Source organism: Canis lupus, chromosome 5 (assembly GCF_048164855.1).
Source record: "Canis lupus baileyi chromosome 5, mCanLup2.hap1, whole genome shotgun sequence".
NCBI lineage: Eukaryota > Metazoa > Chordata > Mammalia > Carnivora > Canidae > Canis > Canis lupus.
Window position 1 is genome coordinate 12,882,174 of NC_132842.1, and position 19,075 is coordinate 12,901,248.

The 19,075-nt window shown below is 37.1% G+C and overlaps 1 protein-coding gene and 1 long non-coding RNA gene across 8 annotated transcripts in view; one reads left to right on the forward strand and one right to left on the reverse strand.

Annotated features, from left to right (window-relative positions):
* Positions 1–19,075, reverse strand: part of LOC140633229 (uncharacterized) — a 151,849-nt gene that overhangs the window by 119,442 nt on the left and 13,332 nt on the right. For all 7 annotated transcript variants that reach the window (XR_012030858.1, XR_012030857.1, XR_012030859.1 and 4 more), the window contains exons 2-4: positions 14,909–15,046; positions 12,534–12,640; positions 485–654 (exon numbers count right to left, since the gene is read on the reverse strand). This is a non-coding gene — a long non-coding RNA (uncharacterized lncRNA). The remainder of the gene's footprint in view (positions 1–484; positions 655–12,533; positions 12,641–14,908; positions 15,047–19,075) is intronic.
* EPC1 (enhancer of polycomb homolog 1) overlaps positions 7,794–19,075 on the forward strand; it is a 94,513-nt gene continuing 83,231 nt past the window's right edge. Inside the window, exon 1 of the mRNA XM_072825459.1 lies at positions 7,794–7,990. Within this exon, the coding sequence (XP_072681560.1) occupies positions 7,988–7,990 (3 nt within the window). The 5' untranslated portion in view covers positions 7,794–7,987. The remainder of the gene's footprint in view (positions 7,991–19,075) is intronic.

A 19,075-nucleotide genomic window follows, 5' to 3' on the forward strand; every position in this document is an offset into this window, starting at 1 on the left:
TGTCATCCCAGGCCTGCATTATTTGCTGACTTTTTTCCCAATAATAATTCATGTTCCATAACAGTAAATGATCTTTCTCATATGGAAGCTTTAATGATTTCTTACAGAAAATTTTCATTTCTCTTTCTATAATTATTCAAGGTGCATACTTTAAGCAAGAGTCTTTACCAACTGTCGTTCTATTGCTCCGGAGATTCCAGTTGCTCTTTTACCTCAAATTTATACAAGGCTTAAATTTTCAGCAGGATAGTCTCTGTCAGTACATGAGTATAGGGTTTCTTTCATCACTAATCTGCAGTTGGGAGTCACAGGGGTCATGGAGGGGCCTGGGCCCTCTATAGTCCTGGGATTTTTTTTTAATAACAAAAAGAATAACTTTCATATTGAATACTAGATGAAAAATTCCTTTTTGTTGTATTTTTACCATGATACTTCCTATAGCATACTACAAGAAAACTCCAAGTGAGGGTTTAGGTTTACTAACCTAAAAATGGACATTTCATGTCCATAGGTCCACAATAGGTCAGTCACCAGAGAGTCTTGAATTCTGATAAGCCATATAAGGAATGAGAAGCTTGAGTACCAGCTGAGATCGCCCAAGATTTAGGGTTCATACAATGAAAATGGCTGCTGCTGAAGGAGGCATGCATCTAGCTGTCAAGAATAAAAGAAAAAGAATATGAAGAGAGTGAAAAGTGATGTAATATGCAGTTCTAGAATACTTGCCAGCAACTTGATTATGGGGTAACATATAAATATAGAAGAACTATTTTTTTTAAAGATTTTATTTATTCATGAAAGACACACAGAGAAAGGCAGAGATACAGGCAAAGGAAAAGCAGGCTCCCTGCAGGGAGCCCAATGCAGGACTTGATCCCAGGACCCTGAGATCACAACCTGAGCCAAAGGCAGACGTTCAACCACTGAGCACCCAGCTGCCCTAGGAGAACTAATTTTCAATAAGAGAAATGAGTAGTTGTCTTAGGCACTTAGAGGTTACTGGGTATCTTTAAAAGAATTATATCTGTCCAACTCTTTTACCATGTCTATATGCAAATTATTGGTTCCTATCACTCTCTAATAATTAAAATATTTTCTTTAATTAAGAGATAACATACAGGGTGCCTGAGTGGCTCAGTCGGTTAAGCATCTGACTGATGTCGGCTCAGGTCTTGATCTCAGGGTCATGGGTTCAGGCCCTGCCTAGGGCTCCAGGATGAGTGTGGAACCTACTTTAAAAAAGAGAGAGAGAATGATAACATACAGACTGTAAAACATATTTAGTGTACTAATCAATGTATAGCTCAATAACTTTTACACACATATGCATACATATATGACACACACATATACATATGAATGTGCCTGTCTTATATATATGTAGCCACAACCCAGATTAAGATGGAAGATTTCTTACATTCCATAAAGTCCCCTTGTTCCCCTTCTCAATCTAGTATATACAGCAGTTAAAAAGTAGCTGATTTTAACAAAGAAAATACTTTGAAGATTACTCACATTGATTGTACTAGAAATTGCATCAGCTATGAAGAAGAGACACCACAAAACAGTGCTTTGGACACATTAGTGGTTTTATTTTGCCCTTATGTGGGAAGAAGTCCAGATGGAATGAAAGTTCCCAAGGACCTAGTTTCCTTCCTCCTGGAATGCTGCCCTTAGCCAGGAGCAACCTTCTGGGTTGTCAAAGAGTTGGCGACTCCACCCAGGTGTGGTGACCACACCCCAAGCAGGAAGAAGGGTAAAGGTAAGGAGCAAAAGGTCCCACCCGCTGAGTCAGGGTCCTGTCAATGCTTTCTCAGAAGCTCCACCAAACCACGTCTGCCTAAATCTCAAGGGCTAAAACTGTGTGCCAAATAGTTTTGGGTGGCAAACCCAAAATAAAATTGGATTTTATGAATAAGAAAAAAAGAGAGGATGGATATTGGCTACTCAGTGGTCTCGGCCACACCAACAGCCACAAATTGCTGCCATGAATGACCTTTTTTGAAAATGCCACTTTGCTTGTAATGGATAAATGAAATCTGAAATTGTCCCACAATGGGTAATGTGTTCTGAAGCAAGCATTCCTATAATCTCTGCTACAGATATAATATTAAAACATTTGGAAAATAAAAAGTCTAGTAAGGTACTGCTTCAAAATATGTTTCCCAAAATAACATAACTTTTCTCTATTCTGAAGAAGGAAAATACAGGAAAAATATTTAAGGGTAAAATTGAAAGAATTTGTGTAAGATCACACAAACAACTAAAGAAAAGTAATGACATTAATGCATCTGATGTACGTTAATTCATTAGGGACCAAAACTGGCAGTTTGGCCATTTCCAAATTGTAACTCTGTTCATGATCATTGGGATTATGAGCTTTGATTTAAACTAAGATTTTTTTTTTAAAACACACTGAACGGGCCTAGAGTGTACAGTTGCACAACCTCTTATCTACAATTTTGAGTTCCCAAAATTTGAAAACTGAAAACTTTTTTGCAAGTCGTACTACTGGGTGACAAAACTGACCTGAATTGACATGGGGCTATTTAGTCTTTCTTTACCTGATTTAGCATGATCAGTCATATATTTTGTTATTATATTTGGTTAAGGGGTGCTGCATCATATGACTACTTTAAAATTACAGAAGTCCCCCTTTATCGGCAGAGGGTATCTTCCAAGATCCCTAGTGGATGTCTAAAACCTCACACAGTACCAGCCATCCATATACTATGTTTTTTCCTACACATACATACATTTGACAAAATTTAATTCGCAAACTAGGCACAGTAAGAGATTAACAATAACTAGTAATGAAATAGGACAATTATAACAATATACTATAATAAAAGTTACGTGAATGTGGTCTCTCTTTCAAAACATCTCATTGTACTATACTCACTCTTCTTGTTGTGATGATGTGAGCTGATAAAATGCTACGTTATGGATGAAGTAAGGTGAATGATACAGGCATCATGACGTAGCATCAGGAAACTAGTGACCTGATGATTTGTCAGAAGGAGGATCATCTGGTTCCTGACAGAGGGTAGGCCCTATGTAACTTGAAACTTTAGAAAGCAAAACTGTGGGTAAGGGGGACTCTATGTTTTAAAACTCTGAATTCTGAAACAGCTTTCTTCACCGCACCATTCTGGGAGGTAAAGGTCTGAAAAACTGCATTACCTAAGTGGTTCACAGCTTGATTTGTTTAGAGATTCCTATTATTCCTAAAGCTCATTCAAGGAATCACACGTCATTGCTTTCAAAATTTTTCTAAGTCTTAGAATCTAAGAAATTGAACACATTATTTCTGTCCACGTATACGTAGCATTTTGCTTTGCTGACAAAGAGTAAATTCAAAAAGGATAACTGTTTTTGATTCCAGTTGTATTAGTTAAATTCTAGCTTTAATAATGCATTGGCTCATTTATTTATTTTTTTTAAAGTGTTACTTGAGCTTTGTTCAACTGATATGAAATACAAGGTTTTTGGAATAAAAATTACCAAAGTCAGCCCTTGAAAAGAAGCAGAGAATGAGGCAAATGGTTGCCTGAATTCTTTCTTTTCATTTTACTAGTAATATGTATGATCATAGATATTTGTTTCTTGTTCATATTTATTGATGAGCTAAGTTATAATCATTGGCTACAATGATGCAGATGAAATGTAGATTTTTAAAATCTAATAGCAAGACAATGTGATCCAGCTATGTAAATTCACAAGTTGCACGGAGTTTTGCTTTTTTTTCTCTACTTCACCAAAGCTTCTCTGGATCTTATCATCACTAAAACCCCCCAAATCTCAAATTCCAACATTCTACTCTTTGAATATAATTCACTTGCTTAGATACGGAACCCCTGTCTGTAGCTTACAAGCCTCTGCAGGGTATCATTTCCTTTCTGAACTCACCTGATGTCATTTTCTCCTCTTCTAATATGCTGCACCCACACTGGCCTCATTTTACTTCCTGGAATACTTCAAGATCCATTCTGCCTCAGGACATTAGCACATGTTGTAACCTCCTTCTGCTCTGCTATTTCTCACATATTTTTCAAGTTTGGCTCCTTCTTATCCATCAAATCTAGCTTCAATGGCACCTGCTTAGAAACAACTTTCCTTACAAACTTATCTATGTGTTTCCCTCCCTATTTTTTACTAAGACTTCACTGTTCACTTCTTTAATAGCACTTGTAATTTTACAATTTTATATTTGTTTGCTTGCTGTTTCTCCTGAAAATACAGGAAAAATATTAAAGGGTAAAATTAAAAGAATTTGTTTAAGACCACACAAACAACTAAAGAAATGTAATGACATTAATGCATTTGATGTACATTAACTAGACTCCCCACTAGACTATGAACTCCTTGAAGGAGATGAAAAACTCTCTTGTTCATGAATATAAGTGTAGCTCAAAGCATCATGCCTGGCGCATTCTAAATTCTCAAGAACTATTCGAATAAACAACATGAGAATAATTTATCCTATGTCTTTCAGTGATAATTTTTCCAAGACATCTCACTCTACATTTTACCTTAACCAAAAAAAAAAAAAAAAAAAAAAAGATGTTCAGAACTTGTATATCATGAATATTGGCTCAAAAACTCCGAAGAAAATTCTCCCATGACTCCTAACTCTGGAAAACGTACAAGGGTGGTAGAAAGGGAGGTGGGCGGGGCGTGGGGGTGACTGGGTGATGGGCACTGAGGGGGGCACTTGATGAGTTGAGCACTGGGTGTTATTCTATATGTTGGCAAATTGAACACCAATAACCAATAAAAATAAATTAAAAAAAGAAAATTCTCCCATAAGAAAGCATATAAGGAAAAAAAAAAAGAAAAATAAAAAAAGAAAGAAAGCATATAAGGCATGCCTGGGTGGCTAAGCAGTTTGGCGCCTGCCTTTGGCCCAGGGCGTGATCCTGGAGTCCCGGGATCAAGTCCTGCATCGGGCTCCCTACATGGAGCCTGCTTCTCCCTCTGCCTATGTCTTTGCCTCTCTCTGTGTATCTCTCATGAAAAAACAAATAAAATCTTTAAAAAAATCATATAATTAGAAATATGCACATTGTGAAATGTGCACAGAAGATTCTAATCTATAGATAATAAAGTATACATTGCATGCGCATCTATATATGTATATACAGATGTATATGTATAATTATGTATGTATAATTGCATGTATGTATGTGTACATATATCGATGTGCATGCATGTATCAGTGTTGGAAGGGATGGGAAAGAAAAGAACAAGGCTAGGGTGGTGGAAAGACAAAAGAACATAGTGAAAACGGCTTCTAACAAGTTTTTTTCTACTGGAAGGAAAACTGCTTAAAAATCACTCAAGAAACGTAGTCTTCTCTCTTTATTAGATGACTCCTTAAGGATGTTTTCTGATTATAATGAAATAAATATCACTGAATTTTATTCTTATCTTTATTTATTTACAAAAGAAAAGAACCCAGGTATTTAGACATTCACTTTAACGCAGCTGTTCATTAAATATATCTGAATCCAAGTCTTTCATCATTTACTTCAGTTGATCCTAGAGCAGGGACGGTAGACATAGCCCAGAGAGGGGGTCTAGCTCAGGTTCTATCTAAATGGGCCTAGGACCTATGCCTGTGGGTGCCCTGTCTGGCAAAAGTTAAAGTAGGTGTCTCGGAATGCATAGTGAGCTCTACCCCCTGGTTTGTGGTGGAGAGTCCCTGTTTATTCCAGTCATCATATAATTAAAAATACGTTCCCTTTCACTCTCAAGTGTCCTGGTTAAGATGGCAAATACAGTCACCCTAACCATGGCTCCTTATGAATGTTAACTATTAAACGCCAGGCAGGGATGGGGATGCGGTACCAACAAGTGTGTGTGTCTGGAGGGAGGGATGGTGAAGAACGTAGGCAATCCAATCCCCACCTCTGTCTTTCTCCAGCCCCTTTAAACCTGGTTCTTTTTTTTTTTTTAATTTTTATTTATTTATGATAGTCACAGAGAGAGAGAGAGAGAGAGAGAGGCAGAGACACAGGCAGAGGGAGAAGCAGGCTCCATGCACCGGGAGCCCGATGTGGGATTCGATCCCGGGTCTCCAGGATCGCGCCCTGGGCCAAAGGCAGGCGCTAAACCGCTGCGCCACCCAGGGATCCCTTAAACCTGGTTCTACCCTTGGCTCATTAGAAATTGAACTGGCAAAGAATTTTATCCTGAGTGTGTTCAATTAATGCACATATGCTGTGTTCGACACATTTCGATATTTGCTGCCATTTCGACTTTACGTTTGCAATCACTGTGTCGCATTCATTTAGTGTCTCATTTTTTTAAATAATAAGTTTAATTTTTATTGGAGTTCAATTTGCCAACATATAGCATAACACCCAGTGCTCATCCCGTCAAGTGCCCCCCTCAGTGCCCGTCACCCAGTCACCCCCACCCCCCGCCCTCCTCCCCTTCCACCACCCCTAGTTCGTTTCCCACAGTTAGGAGTCTTTATGTTCTGTCTCCTTTTCTGACATTTCCCACACATTTCTTCCCCCTTCCCTTATATTCCCTTTCACTATTATTTATATTCCCCAAATGAATGAGAACATATAATGTTTGTCCTTCTCCGATTGACTTACTTCACTCAGCATAATACCCTCCAGTTCCATCCACCTTGAAGCAAACGGTGGGTATTGGTCGTTTCTAATGGCTGAGCAATATTCCATCGTATACATTTTTTTTTTTTTTTAAGTCTCAGACTTCGTTCTCATTTAAAAGCCCAGTTGAAAGACCTTATAAATATGTAAAGCAGGAAGTTCAAATTACAGTCAGGTAAGTCTCTAGTGACTGATGTTCTTTCCAAAACAATTAAAAAAGAAAAAACTCATAAAAGCAGCACATTTCTAAGGCACCCTCCCCCTTACCAGAGATCTCACCCTGAGTCCAGACTGGACAATGCACTTTTCGTACTGTATTTATTTTGGATCTTTACCACTTCCTGGAGGCCAGGAGGAGGCAGAGTGGGAGGATCCAAAAAAACTCAGCGCCACAGCCATTTTGTTTGTAAGGCAGAGCGAGCGGTAGGATGGTGTCCGCCTCCAAAGGTTTTGGGGATAGAATTTTTAAGGGGCGCGGGGGGCTTATGCCTATTGTTTTAAACGTGACCACTAAAGTCATTTCGTTTTCATCCTTTGCACAAAATGGCACTTATCGCTGCTCAGGAATTCTATTTTTACAAGGAATGGAAGCTGTCTGGGCTGCAGGAGTCGTGAATCCTGCTCACGGATGACCGCCTTCTCGGGTCCCCAGCGATGCCAAGGCAGACACTTCTCGATGGCCATAGTTGCTCAGTGACGGTAGTTTTTCAATGGCCGCGTTTGGAGCCGAATGACGGACGGACGGGCCGAGCGGCAATCTGCATCCGGAGAAAAGCCTCGCATTCCGCGAACGCGCGGCTCGAGGGGGAGCGCGCCCCAGGACGCCACGAGGGCACTCTCCGGGCTCGGGGCAGGCGCGGGTGCCATTGTTTTGCAGTGTCACTTGGTCGCGGGCTTAGGCTCGTGTCGTCGGGGTGGCTGTGCTTTTAAAAGCCCAGTGTAAAATGGCACACACACCGCATTTTTTCCGAGCCGCGGGAGGCGGGGGCGCGGGGAGGCGCAGGCTGCGCGGACGCCGCGCTCCAGCCAATCGGGCGGCGCCTGCCCGCGGCGCAAACTTGTTAACCCGGCGGCTGCGGCGGCCGCTGCTGCTCCTCGCTCCTCGCTCCTCGCTCCTCGCTCCGCGCCCCGCGCCCCGCGCCGCGGTGCCTGCGACGCCCCCGACGCCCACGGAGCCCGGGGAGGCCACCCCAGCCCGCCCGCGACCATGGGACAAACTAGTACTTCCCATTTACCAAATATTTTAAGGATGTTTGAAGACCCGTACGCTGCCGGGAGGCTGCTGTTTCCAGGGGCTCGAGGATCCAGCCTATATTGTTGCAATTATTTTTCAGGAACTGCCTTCTCCTTTGCCTGCACGAATGGTAAGTTTGTGATTTTAAACGTTGATGTCGTTACAGCTCTGAAGGAGCCACCGGGTAAAGAGGATTTTCATTGTGTTTCTTCTAACAAAACCAATCTTTGTATTTTTTTTTTTTTCTTTAGCTTTGATCTCTCTGCGTATTCCACCTAATCTTGTCTGGTACATTTTTCACTAAAATGTACTAAAAAAAAAAAAAAAAAACCCGCAGTTGTGGGTTTTTTTTTTTTTCATCCCGAAAGCTAAATATTTGTGAAATAAATTATACTTTAATTACTGTGAACTACAGGGGAACTCAGCTATTTCAAGATGGACTTGTTTTGTGCCAGCAGTGTTGGTAATGCCAAATATGTGCATATCCTCTTTATAAAAATTATGTATTACCTAATTTGTCCAGGACTAAATTATCAGCAGACAAACTGTGGATATAGTTTTGTTTCTTCTCTCTTTTTTTCTTTTTAAATAGGCCTATTGTGGTTTTCTTGATGGATTACTTGGATACAAACTACAGGAAAGCTGCCCTTGGTATGATGAAGGTGGAGATTGACATAACCGGGTTTATATTAAGTTATGGCTGTTACTAAATAGTGGATCTTTTATTTGCTGATCAGATCTAAACTTGTATTCCATGATATTAATTCTTTGAAGCTCTTCATTAGATAATCTTTGCAGATCTATCGTGTTTTTCTCCAAAAAGGTACATTTGGGAGACATTTTGTAATTTTTGGCATTTTTCTAATTTTTTTTTCTTTTTTGCACACGGTAGGAGATCTTTTTTGTTTTGCATTGATCTGTGTTGGTGGCGCTGTAGTGCTCCTCAACAATTTATGTCAGTTTCACTAAAAGAAAAAAGGAGGAAAAAAAAAGAGGTGGGGTAAGATTTGATCTATTATCTTATCCCTTTATTTCCTTAAAGAAAGTTCAATTTGGTCTGAGGAATTAATTATTCAGTTGTATTATTTAAATGTTTGTTGTGAACTGTGAACTGTGGGTTGAAAGCAGACATGTCGTCACAACCCGTCCAGGGAGCATCAGGGACAGGCATGCAGTTTGCAGTTTTATCTGATCTGATTATCGCTAGATCAGAATTTTTCAATAATAAGCTGTTGGCTTACCTTCTCTTTTCTCGGTAATATTTTGCATTTTCTTTATATTACAACACTATACGTGTTAATGTCTTTTCAATGTAACAAAACGTTTGAGTTTTAGTTCACTCAACATTGTAAAAGTTGAATTTCGTATTGAACCTAGGGATTTCTTAAATAACTATTCTAAGTTTCTCCTGGGAATTTTCTAGTAGTTTGACGTGGAATAATGCCTACATTATTATTTATTTTGAAGTGATACTTCCAATTGAATTTATGTATATCCTTGTTTTGAAAAGAGTAAGTATTCTAGAATAAGATAATCTTTTGAGAATATGTACACAACTGCTTCTAACTTTAAAAATATTGGTATTCATGTGTCTAAATGCAGGTAAATGTTTTTCATCTTTGTTCTTCTTGAGAGTTATCTGATTAGAGAATATGGGGTTTAGGCCCAAAGCCTCCCAGGAACAAAATGTATATTACAGTATGACATAGGTTATACCCATCCCTGTGAACATTTTAGTTGTTTATGAAGGTAGTAAGTATAGCCTTCTTTCAAAAAGAAAGTGGAAGGAATCTGTAATCATACCTAAAAACAGATTATTTTGCCAAATAAAATAAAAACAACCAAAATACTATTCAAGACCACCTTACCAAACGATTGAATAAATTCTTGAGAGAGTGAAATTTCTGGAGTTGTTGTTTTTATTCACTTTGAAGTAGGTAAAGGTTATTTCACTAATCATTTAAAATTCTGAAGTAAAAGAATGTGTGAAAATGACTAAGATTAGTATTTCTCATTTTTGTGTCCATATAATTTATTTGTATAGGACTCTTTCCTTGAACTTCAAAAATAATTATGTATCATGTCCATATTTTGTTTATACTATACTATAAAAATTTGAAAATGTCCACTGTAACATTTTATCCCTTTATAAAATTTAAGTGCCCCCATCAAGACTAGTTTTGACATTATAGATTATTTATAGAATGAAATACAGCAAGTGTAAATATACTATCTAACCCTCTGGTTATTCTGGAGAGTTTAGTTCTCTGAAGTTGATCTACTGAATAAAATAAACTTCCCACTATGTTTGTTGCTAAAATATTCTGCTATTCAGCTGCTGATATATTTTAATCTGCAAAAACTAAAAATATTTATATATTGTAGCCCCCCTTTTTAAAAACAAACTGATGCTATGAAGTCCATATGTAGCTATGCAATGCTCTTTGTTCTCCTACATCATTGACTATTACATCATTGATTATGAAGTAACCATTATAGTTAAATCTTCACTTTTTAAAATCATCCATATATATTTATATTAAAGGTATTATTTTATATGTGACTCTTACATGACTATGTAGGTAAGGAGGTTTAAACTACAAGGCAAAAACAATTTATTATTTTATATTCTCCATTTTTAAATCCACCTTGTGCTTCATTTTAGCTCTGGAGTCTTTGGACATTAATTCTTTTTTTAACTGACAATATTTTTGTGAGCATTTACTCATGAGTTTGGTGTGATTTAGATTAGAATTATTATAAACTATGTTTTTATCATGAAAAAAAATCTTTATTAAGTGTAGTCTAGAGAGAACTCAGTTTTCCATAGTAACAGTTGCTAGATCGTGAACAATAAAAAATTTTTAAAAAATCCTGAAATGTCATTTTAGTTAACAATTTCTTTCTTGCACACCGTTTTATCAGAGATAGTAGCAAGTAGTAAAATTGACTACATTAAAATATCATATCATATTTTTTTACCCTGCCCATCCCTTTGGTGAAAGGGAGGGGTCATTGAGTAGTGAAATAGCCAAAAACAGGTTGCAGAAAAAATAAATAAATGATGCCAATGACATGGAAAGTCTAAATCAAATTCTAAACAATAAACCTCAGAAAAATTAACTTGAAATTATGGAGTTTGGTCAATAACAGAAAAAAGCTTTAAATTTTATTAAGACTTAATGTAATAAACCAATACAATTTCCTTATTTATTTATTTGTACTCATTAGTATTGCTAAAAATTGAGGAGATTTTCAGGTTAGCCAAATGTATTAAGAAAGATGAGATAACAAAGGGAAGAGATATTAAGATGACCTAATATAAATGCTAAAAATATTAGCCAGGACCAATCCAGTATACCTTGGAATGAACTTCTTTAGAAGAAGGAAAAATATCTAAAAATTTTGTCCTCAGAAAACCAAGTTCAATACAGACCTGAAATTTTACATTTCCAGTTCTACCCACTTCTTATGCATATTTACCCCTGCTGTTTTTTGGACATATCATTACTTCCCACAAGACCATACAGATTCACTACTGTCCTCAGCATGGTTGTGCAAGGAAAGAGAAGGGGGAAAGTAATAGACAAAATGGGTATTTGCAATATAACTTTTTAAAAATATATTTCCAAAAAGATTCCTTTTTTTTTTAAAGATTTATTTATTTATTTATGAGAGAGAGAGAGAGAGAGAGGCAGAGACACAGGCAGAAGGAGAAGCAGGCTCCATGCCCAGAGCCCGATGTGGGACTCGATCCTGGGACTCCAGGATCGTGCCCTGGGCCAAAGGCAGGTGCCAAACCGCTGAGCCACCCAGGGATTCCCCCCCCCCCCCCAAAAGATTCTTAAATGGAGAGTCTAAAGAGAAAGTAAAGCAAAGAAATTATCTCTTTATGAAAAAGATGAAAGGGTTGGACTTTATACTTGATTTTTTTCAACATTTATTTTTATTTGGAGAATTATTTATTCTAGATTTTCCTAGCTATTATTTGCTACTATGCTAAGATGCTGGGGTATAATATTAAGAAGAGGTAAGCATCCCTGATTTCATGGAGTTTATAGTCCCAAGAAGATTCAAAGTTCTAATCTAAGGTGTTAGATATGGGGGTTCCCATTTGGAAATAAAGGCCAATGGAGACTTCTGGAGAAAATATTAATAGTAATAAATTTAAATACAATCATATGACAGTCATATGATTTAACAAGTGTTCTTCTATTGAAGCACCCTTATTTGGGTACCAGATATATTCACACATGAATAGGGAAAATAGCCCTCAGATTTTAGAGATAGCCCAAATAAATGCTGTGTAAATAGACAGTTAACTAATTCAAATTTCTGTTGCAAAGTGAGAAATAAACCTATTTGCTTGTGAAGAGAAAATGGAGAAGATCACTCTAGTAGTAGGAATTTGGGGGTGTGTCCTTGTAAAATCTACTTAATGAAAACTTTTGAATATGGTAGAGCTTCATTTTGTACATTTTATTCACATTGTCATGAAAAAATGTCAATGTGAATATAAATGAAGCAGGGAAATACATTACAATGTTAAAGGATTGTATCAAAATTAAAATATTTACTTTTATTTTAAAATCTTTTGTAATATTTTTAGTGATAGATATAACAGAATTTTAAAAATTAAAACATATTTTAATTTACAAAGATAACATACTTACACATTTAGCTAATAGTTTATAGTTAAGCATGTCACATATGGAGCAGGAAAGTAAGACTGCTGTTATATGCAGATGATCTAGAGTCGGATCTCTTCATTAAGGATTCTCTATATGTGATTTAAGAAGATAAGAATAAAGTCACCAAATTATTTTGTCAAAGAGCCAATTAATTCATACTAGCTATAGATGTATTAATGTCATTTAGTTTGCTTTTGTACTAGCATGGAACGTTACTGATAGTGACATAAAAAAATATGGACATTTAAAAAAAAAATATGGACATTTATTATTTCAGTTAAATCAGTAACCAAAAGCAAGCCAGTTCTATGTTTGGTTCAGGAGTCCAACAGTGTTACCAAGTTCCTTAGCAAGTTCCATTCTTTTACATTGAAACGTCAGCAATGTCTTTCCTCATAGTCACAATATAGCTGCAGCAGCTCCAAGAGTCATAGCCTGATACTACAATTTCCAAAGGGAAGAGAGTTTCTCTTAATGCATCCCTTAAGGGAAGAAATTCTTTTCCAGTGACCTACAGCACATTGCTTCTTACAGCTCATTGACTAGGTCTGTAGGACATGTTCATACCTTATCCAGTCATGGACAAGGAGATTAAAATTCCCACAATTAATTTGGCTAGGGAGGAGCTCTTGGGAGGATGAATACCTGCTCAGTATCCAGTGTTCAATATTGTTAACTTCTACTTGGCTTTGTATAAACTTTAACTGCTTTGCATGAACATTCTTGAGTGATAAAACATAAATATCTGTTTTCATAGAGACCAGCCTAGACAACTAAAACCAAACATTTAGTTAGAGCTTACTATGTTCCAGCTTCTAGCTAAATGCTACCTTTATTATATTCTTAAATTGTCACACAAACTTTAGAGATAGGACAATTATTATACCCATTTTACAGATGAGGTAACTGAGGCTTAGTAAGTTTTGGCCCAGTAAATGAAAAAGCTGGAGTTTGAACCTGGGAAGTTTGAGATCAGAGGCTGTATACTTACCTACACTTCTATACTATCATATTAGACATTTGTAAAATTTATGTTCTGTAAATGGAGATATTTCAAATGCACTATACAATGTCACTGTTTAAATGAATCCTCTAGTGAATAATTTTATAGATCTAATAATATTTTCTTAAAAACAGTAAATGGCCCCCTAACTTATCAGTTGTATGTATTTGAATTTTTGTGTGCTGAATTTGCTGAAGCCACACTTGTATTGCATCTTATCTTTTGAGGAACATCTCATGAAATTCTTTTAGAACTTTGATTTTTTATAAGGGGAAAACAAAGGTCAAAGACTAGACATTCATTGAAGCTTAGAACTGGGTGAATTCATGATTCATAACACTAGGTCCAAATAGAATGTTGGCATCTCTTTCACAACTTACAAGTTTAATTTTATGTATAAAATGTTTTGATCTTAACCAAGTTTGTGATGTTTGGAAGTCTACGCCTCTGGGACATTCTTGGGAAATGCAATGCGCTCTGGATCAGTGGATCTCAAACATCATTGTGCACCAGAATCACCTAAAATGACAGATTGCTGGGCCCCACAGTGAGGGTTCCTGGCTCAATTGGTCTGGGGCAGGACCTGAGAAGCTGCATTTCTGGCAAGCTCGCAGGTGCTGTGGTCCTTCAGCCATATCTCACCCTTTGAGACGCCGCTCTAGAGAATCAGATGGCACCTACAGTGGTAAATATTTTGATTTTGAAATATGCCAAACTTAAGAGGATGTCATTTAATATTTGGCAAATACATGAATATAAATATATTGAAATATTGAATCGGGTTGTCAGGACAGCCTCACCAAAAAGGCAGGAGTTGAACAATGACCTAAAGGGGGATTTTTCTTATGCCTCAGCATGAACATCACATTTCAGATTGATTAGCCAATGAATCAAATATGTGTGTATTTTTAACCTTTTTTTTTTTTTAAATAGCAATCTACAATTTACAAATTATTTTTAAAAGCAGGTAAAACTAGAACTTAGTTATGCTCAATAGCAAGTTACATCTGAGAAAGACTTCTGTATCTGTGGCATTTTTCTGGTTTTTCTCAAGACTGTATCCCCCCCAGCCACTAATGCCCCACATTCATTAATAGGGTGTGGTTTCCATGAGAGTGAGAAAGAGGCTGCCATGCTGATGACCTATATTTAGCTATGAAACTCAGGCCACTGCCTCAATCCACTGGAAACTCTCCAACCTCCAAGACAAAGGTCACGACCTCCAGTTGAAAAATACTATCACATGCCAAGGAGCGAAGAGGACCTTTTTCATTGCTCCACTGCTTTGACACTTAAGAAATTTTGGTTCTGAAGGCCTTTGCTCATTTTTCATTAAAGTATAAAGTCTAGGCACCTGGGTAGCTCAGTGGTTGAGTGTCTGCCTTTAGCTCAGGTCATGATCCTGGGGTCCTGGAGTGGAGTCCTACATTGGGTTCCTTGCAGGAAGCCTGCTTCTCCGTCTGCCAGTGTCTGCCTCTCTCTCTGTGTGTCTCTAGTGAGTAAATAAATAAAATCTTTAAAAAAAAAAAAAAAGTATGAAGTCCAAAAAACAAACTGCCAGCATAAATGAGTAAAAGACCATCAACAAATTCAATGTCCTTAACATTCCCACGAGCCTATATAAAATTTGAGTTATCCCTTCATACCACTAGAGGCTTTGTCAAGAAGCTAGCAGGAAATAACCCAAAGAGACAAGAGTATTAAGTGTGGATGCTGTGGTCCAGGATCAAAAAGTTATTCAGCATCTATATAATAATAAACTCAGATAATTTTACATGGCCTAAGCCTGCCAAACTGTGCTATCCAACACAGTAGTCACTAGCCTCCTGTAGCTCTGTAAATTTAAGTTTGAATTAAAATAAAAAATTTAGGAGCTACACCTAGGTAGTGGCCATCAAATTAGACAACAGATTTATGGAACATTTCTCTCTTGGTCTCTTCAGGCTACTCTAACAATACCATAGCATGGATGGGTTATAAGCAACAAAAATTAGTTATAGTTACGGAGACTGGAAGTACAAGATCAAGGTGAGCAGATTCAGCGTCCAGTGAGGATCATAGTGTCCTGGTTCATAGATGGCCATATTTTTGCTGTGTTCTCACACAGTAAAAGGGGTGAGGGAGCTTTCTGGGGTCTGTTTTACAGAGGCACTAATCCCATTCGTGAGGTTTCTACCCTTATGACATGAATTACCTCTCAAAGGCCCCACCTCCATATATCATAATACTGGGGGTTAGGATTTCAATATATGAATTTTAGGAGGACATAAGCATTCAGTTTATAGCACTTTCCATGTTTGCAGGAAGTTCTATTGGATGGCACTGGCGCTCCAGACCATGGTAGGCTCACGCTGTTGCAACAGTGGTTCTTACCTGTTCCTATAGTTACAATTATCCAGAAACTTAAAAACAAAATGCTTGCACACATCCCCAGAGATTCTGGTTGGTCTGGGATTGGATCTTGGCATAAGCATTTTCCAAGCTCTTGCCAGGATTCCAATATACAGCTGGAGTTGAGAATTGCTAAGTTACTCTATTGAAGTAAGGCACGAAACCAAAATGAAGAGGTGAGTAGATTAGTGCTGCTACTTCTCATCCCAATATCTCAAAAGCTATAATCTCATTTCCTAGAAAGTGAAGAAGGTTCAAAGCAAAATAAAGAATAACTGGACAGTCGGGCCAGTTCTATGGGCTGAAATATTAAGTTGACCACCTAATGAACACCAACTTTAGCTGGAAGGAAAACAGCCCAAAAGCCACTGTTAGTCTTGCATACTGACAGACTATTCTGAAGTTAATTTGAGTTTTTAAATAGTCTTTGCACTATTACTTGATTATATACCTTTCAGCTTTTTTTTCCGCTTTATGCCACATTTATAATTTACTGCATACAGTTGCCTCCTTTGGCATCCAGTAAACATTTTCAAGAAGTTAAGAAAGTTTTACATATCTATAAACTTAATTTTTAAGTATGGTGATTCTTAAGTTCTCTGTACTGTTTCAAGTATATCTCTGTACTACATATAACTTTGTAGGAATTGCACTTTAAAGTCTAAGAGGCTGACCTCTTATTCCAATAGGTGGACCCCTTCCTTATTTCAGGAATCCAAATAGGCTGTACACACTGTGATAGGAATTAAAGAGATCAGTCCATTCAAGTGTATGGATATTGCAGCATTATTAGAGAGGCTCTCATTATTGTCTGCAGCTACTCTCAAAAGTCAGTAAGTCAGATAGCCTTTCCAACAATTAAGGTTTCTTTTTTACCTGCTCTTCACTCACTAAATAAATACTTACCGAGCTTCTACTGTGTTAAAAACAATAGCACCAACATTGTGCTGAGCCTTAACATGTTACAGAGAAGAGAAGCAGTTGGGAATTGGGGTAAACTGCATGGAGAAAATAACTTTTGACCAGAGCCTTGAAAGACACATAGACTTTCAATGTGTCCAAGTTGAGAGAAGACATTCCAGGTAAAGAAAGCAGTGTGGACAGGCAAGAAAGACAGAAAACACATAGCATTTGGAAATAACCAGAAGTCCAGTGTGGATAGAAAGTTAGCTATAATGTGTGGGGGTTAGAGACTGGAAGAGATGCACCTGTGATGATAGCTTGGCACCAACACGCACAGGATTTGGAGTCCCGGACTAGGGAATCTGGATGTCATTATGGCCAGGAGAACACCAACTCAAGTGCTCGTAATTAGCCAAAAAATGGTGATGGGATAAGTAGGAGGAAAGTAGCTCTTATGTTACCATTTACCCACCAGCCTGAGTAGAGGAAAATTTCAATAGTCTGGATCTTTGGCCTGATATTTTTTTTTTTTTTGCCTGATAAATTTTGATGGGGAGAGTATGGAGAATTAGCAAAGGTTGAAAAGTTTGGAAACATTTTCAGTTAAGTGTGGACACTAGGCAGCAGGGGGCAGCATGAGGGCACTAAACATCCAAAGAGTGCATAGGGCATTTGTTTCTGTAACATTTCTTGACAATTATAAATTTACATAATGTAGGCTACTTATATTAATAATAACTTACCATTCTTTTCCCCAAAATGAATAGAAATTAAGAGAAAAAAGAAAAGTAACAGACAGGCTGATGGCAGAATGATATTGCTGTTTGAGAGCATAGAAATGAACAGTTGTCTATGTATTATTTCCTTTCAGAGTTCATATAAATTTGAAAATCCCTAAATTTCAATTGGAAAGCAATTGGTTTTCATTTAGAAAACCTTTATGACTCTTAAAGGTTTTACATTTTTTTGAAGTAACCTTGTTCAGCTACACTGCATTCTTTAAAGAAACTATTAGAAAAAAAGAAAAAGAGGAAACACTTGAAAATAAAATTTTAGTTAAATAATGAATAGAAATTTTAATATACCTCCTATTTTACATACCAAATGTATGGAATTTTAAATTTTGGCTTTGTATGCTTCTGAAGGTTTGGACTTTCAAATGTAATTTTTTTCTTTATATCTAAAATTTGAGACTTTCTATATTAAATTTCATTATATTTTTCTGGAGAATTTCATCTCTTACTAACATTTTCAAAAGTTTGGATGGCTCATGATAGTAAGAGTAGAAAATTAGAAGTTTCCATGTAGATTTCTTTTTTAGCTCTGGAATTTACCATTGTGAATGCTACATTACACCCACCAGAAAATCACCATCAGAGATTTCTCTATCATTGCATGAGGAAGACGTATACTTCTCATATATTACACACAGAGAAACTTTCTATTTGTTCCTTCATGATTTTCTCAATGCCCATCACGCATGTTTAGGAGGCTGTGATCCCTGTTCCCTTATTTCACCTTTCTGTATATGCTTCTTTCCATGTATTGACATGGTATGTTCTACTTGTCACTTTAAATGCCCCATTAAATTGTTGTCTGACTATTCCATGATTGTTGAATATTGATTTCTCCCTTCATTAAGGAAAATCTGAAATGATGAATAAACTTTTGGTTTAAGGTAATTTACCTGAGGGGCTTGGGGTGTTGCAGTCAGTTAAGCATCCGACCCTTGGTTTTGGCTCAGGTCATGATGTAATGTAAGGGTCATGGGATCAAGCCCCAGGTCAGGCTCCATGTGCAGTGAGGAGTCAGCTTAAGATTCTCTCTTCCCTCTGCCCTTCCTGCTTATGTGTGCTCTCTCTAAAATAAATAAATCTTAAAAAAAAAAAAAAAAACAAAAGATAGTTTACCTGAAAACTATTCCTTAAATATCATGAAAGGAGATGAAAACAAATGACTTTATAAATTTATGAAGCATTTCCTGTATATTTTATTTCAATCATTTGTAAATCTGAAAATATAAAAATAAAAAAAAATTCTTTAAAATGTTACCTTTCAAACCAGGATTACCAGGATATACACACAGGTCATGCCCTGGTGTTTGTACAAGAACTAAGCCCATTAAGGAAAATAACACCTTTTTCTTTTGTATCTCCCATGGTTCATCATAAGATGCTTGCTCGGACACAGGGCCCAATAATTGAAACAACACAGGGAAAACTTATTA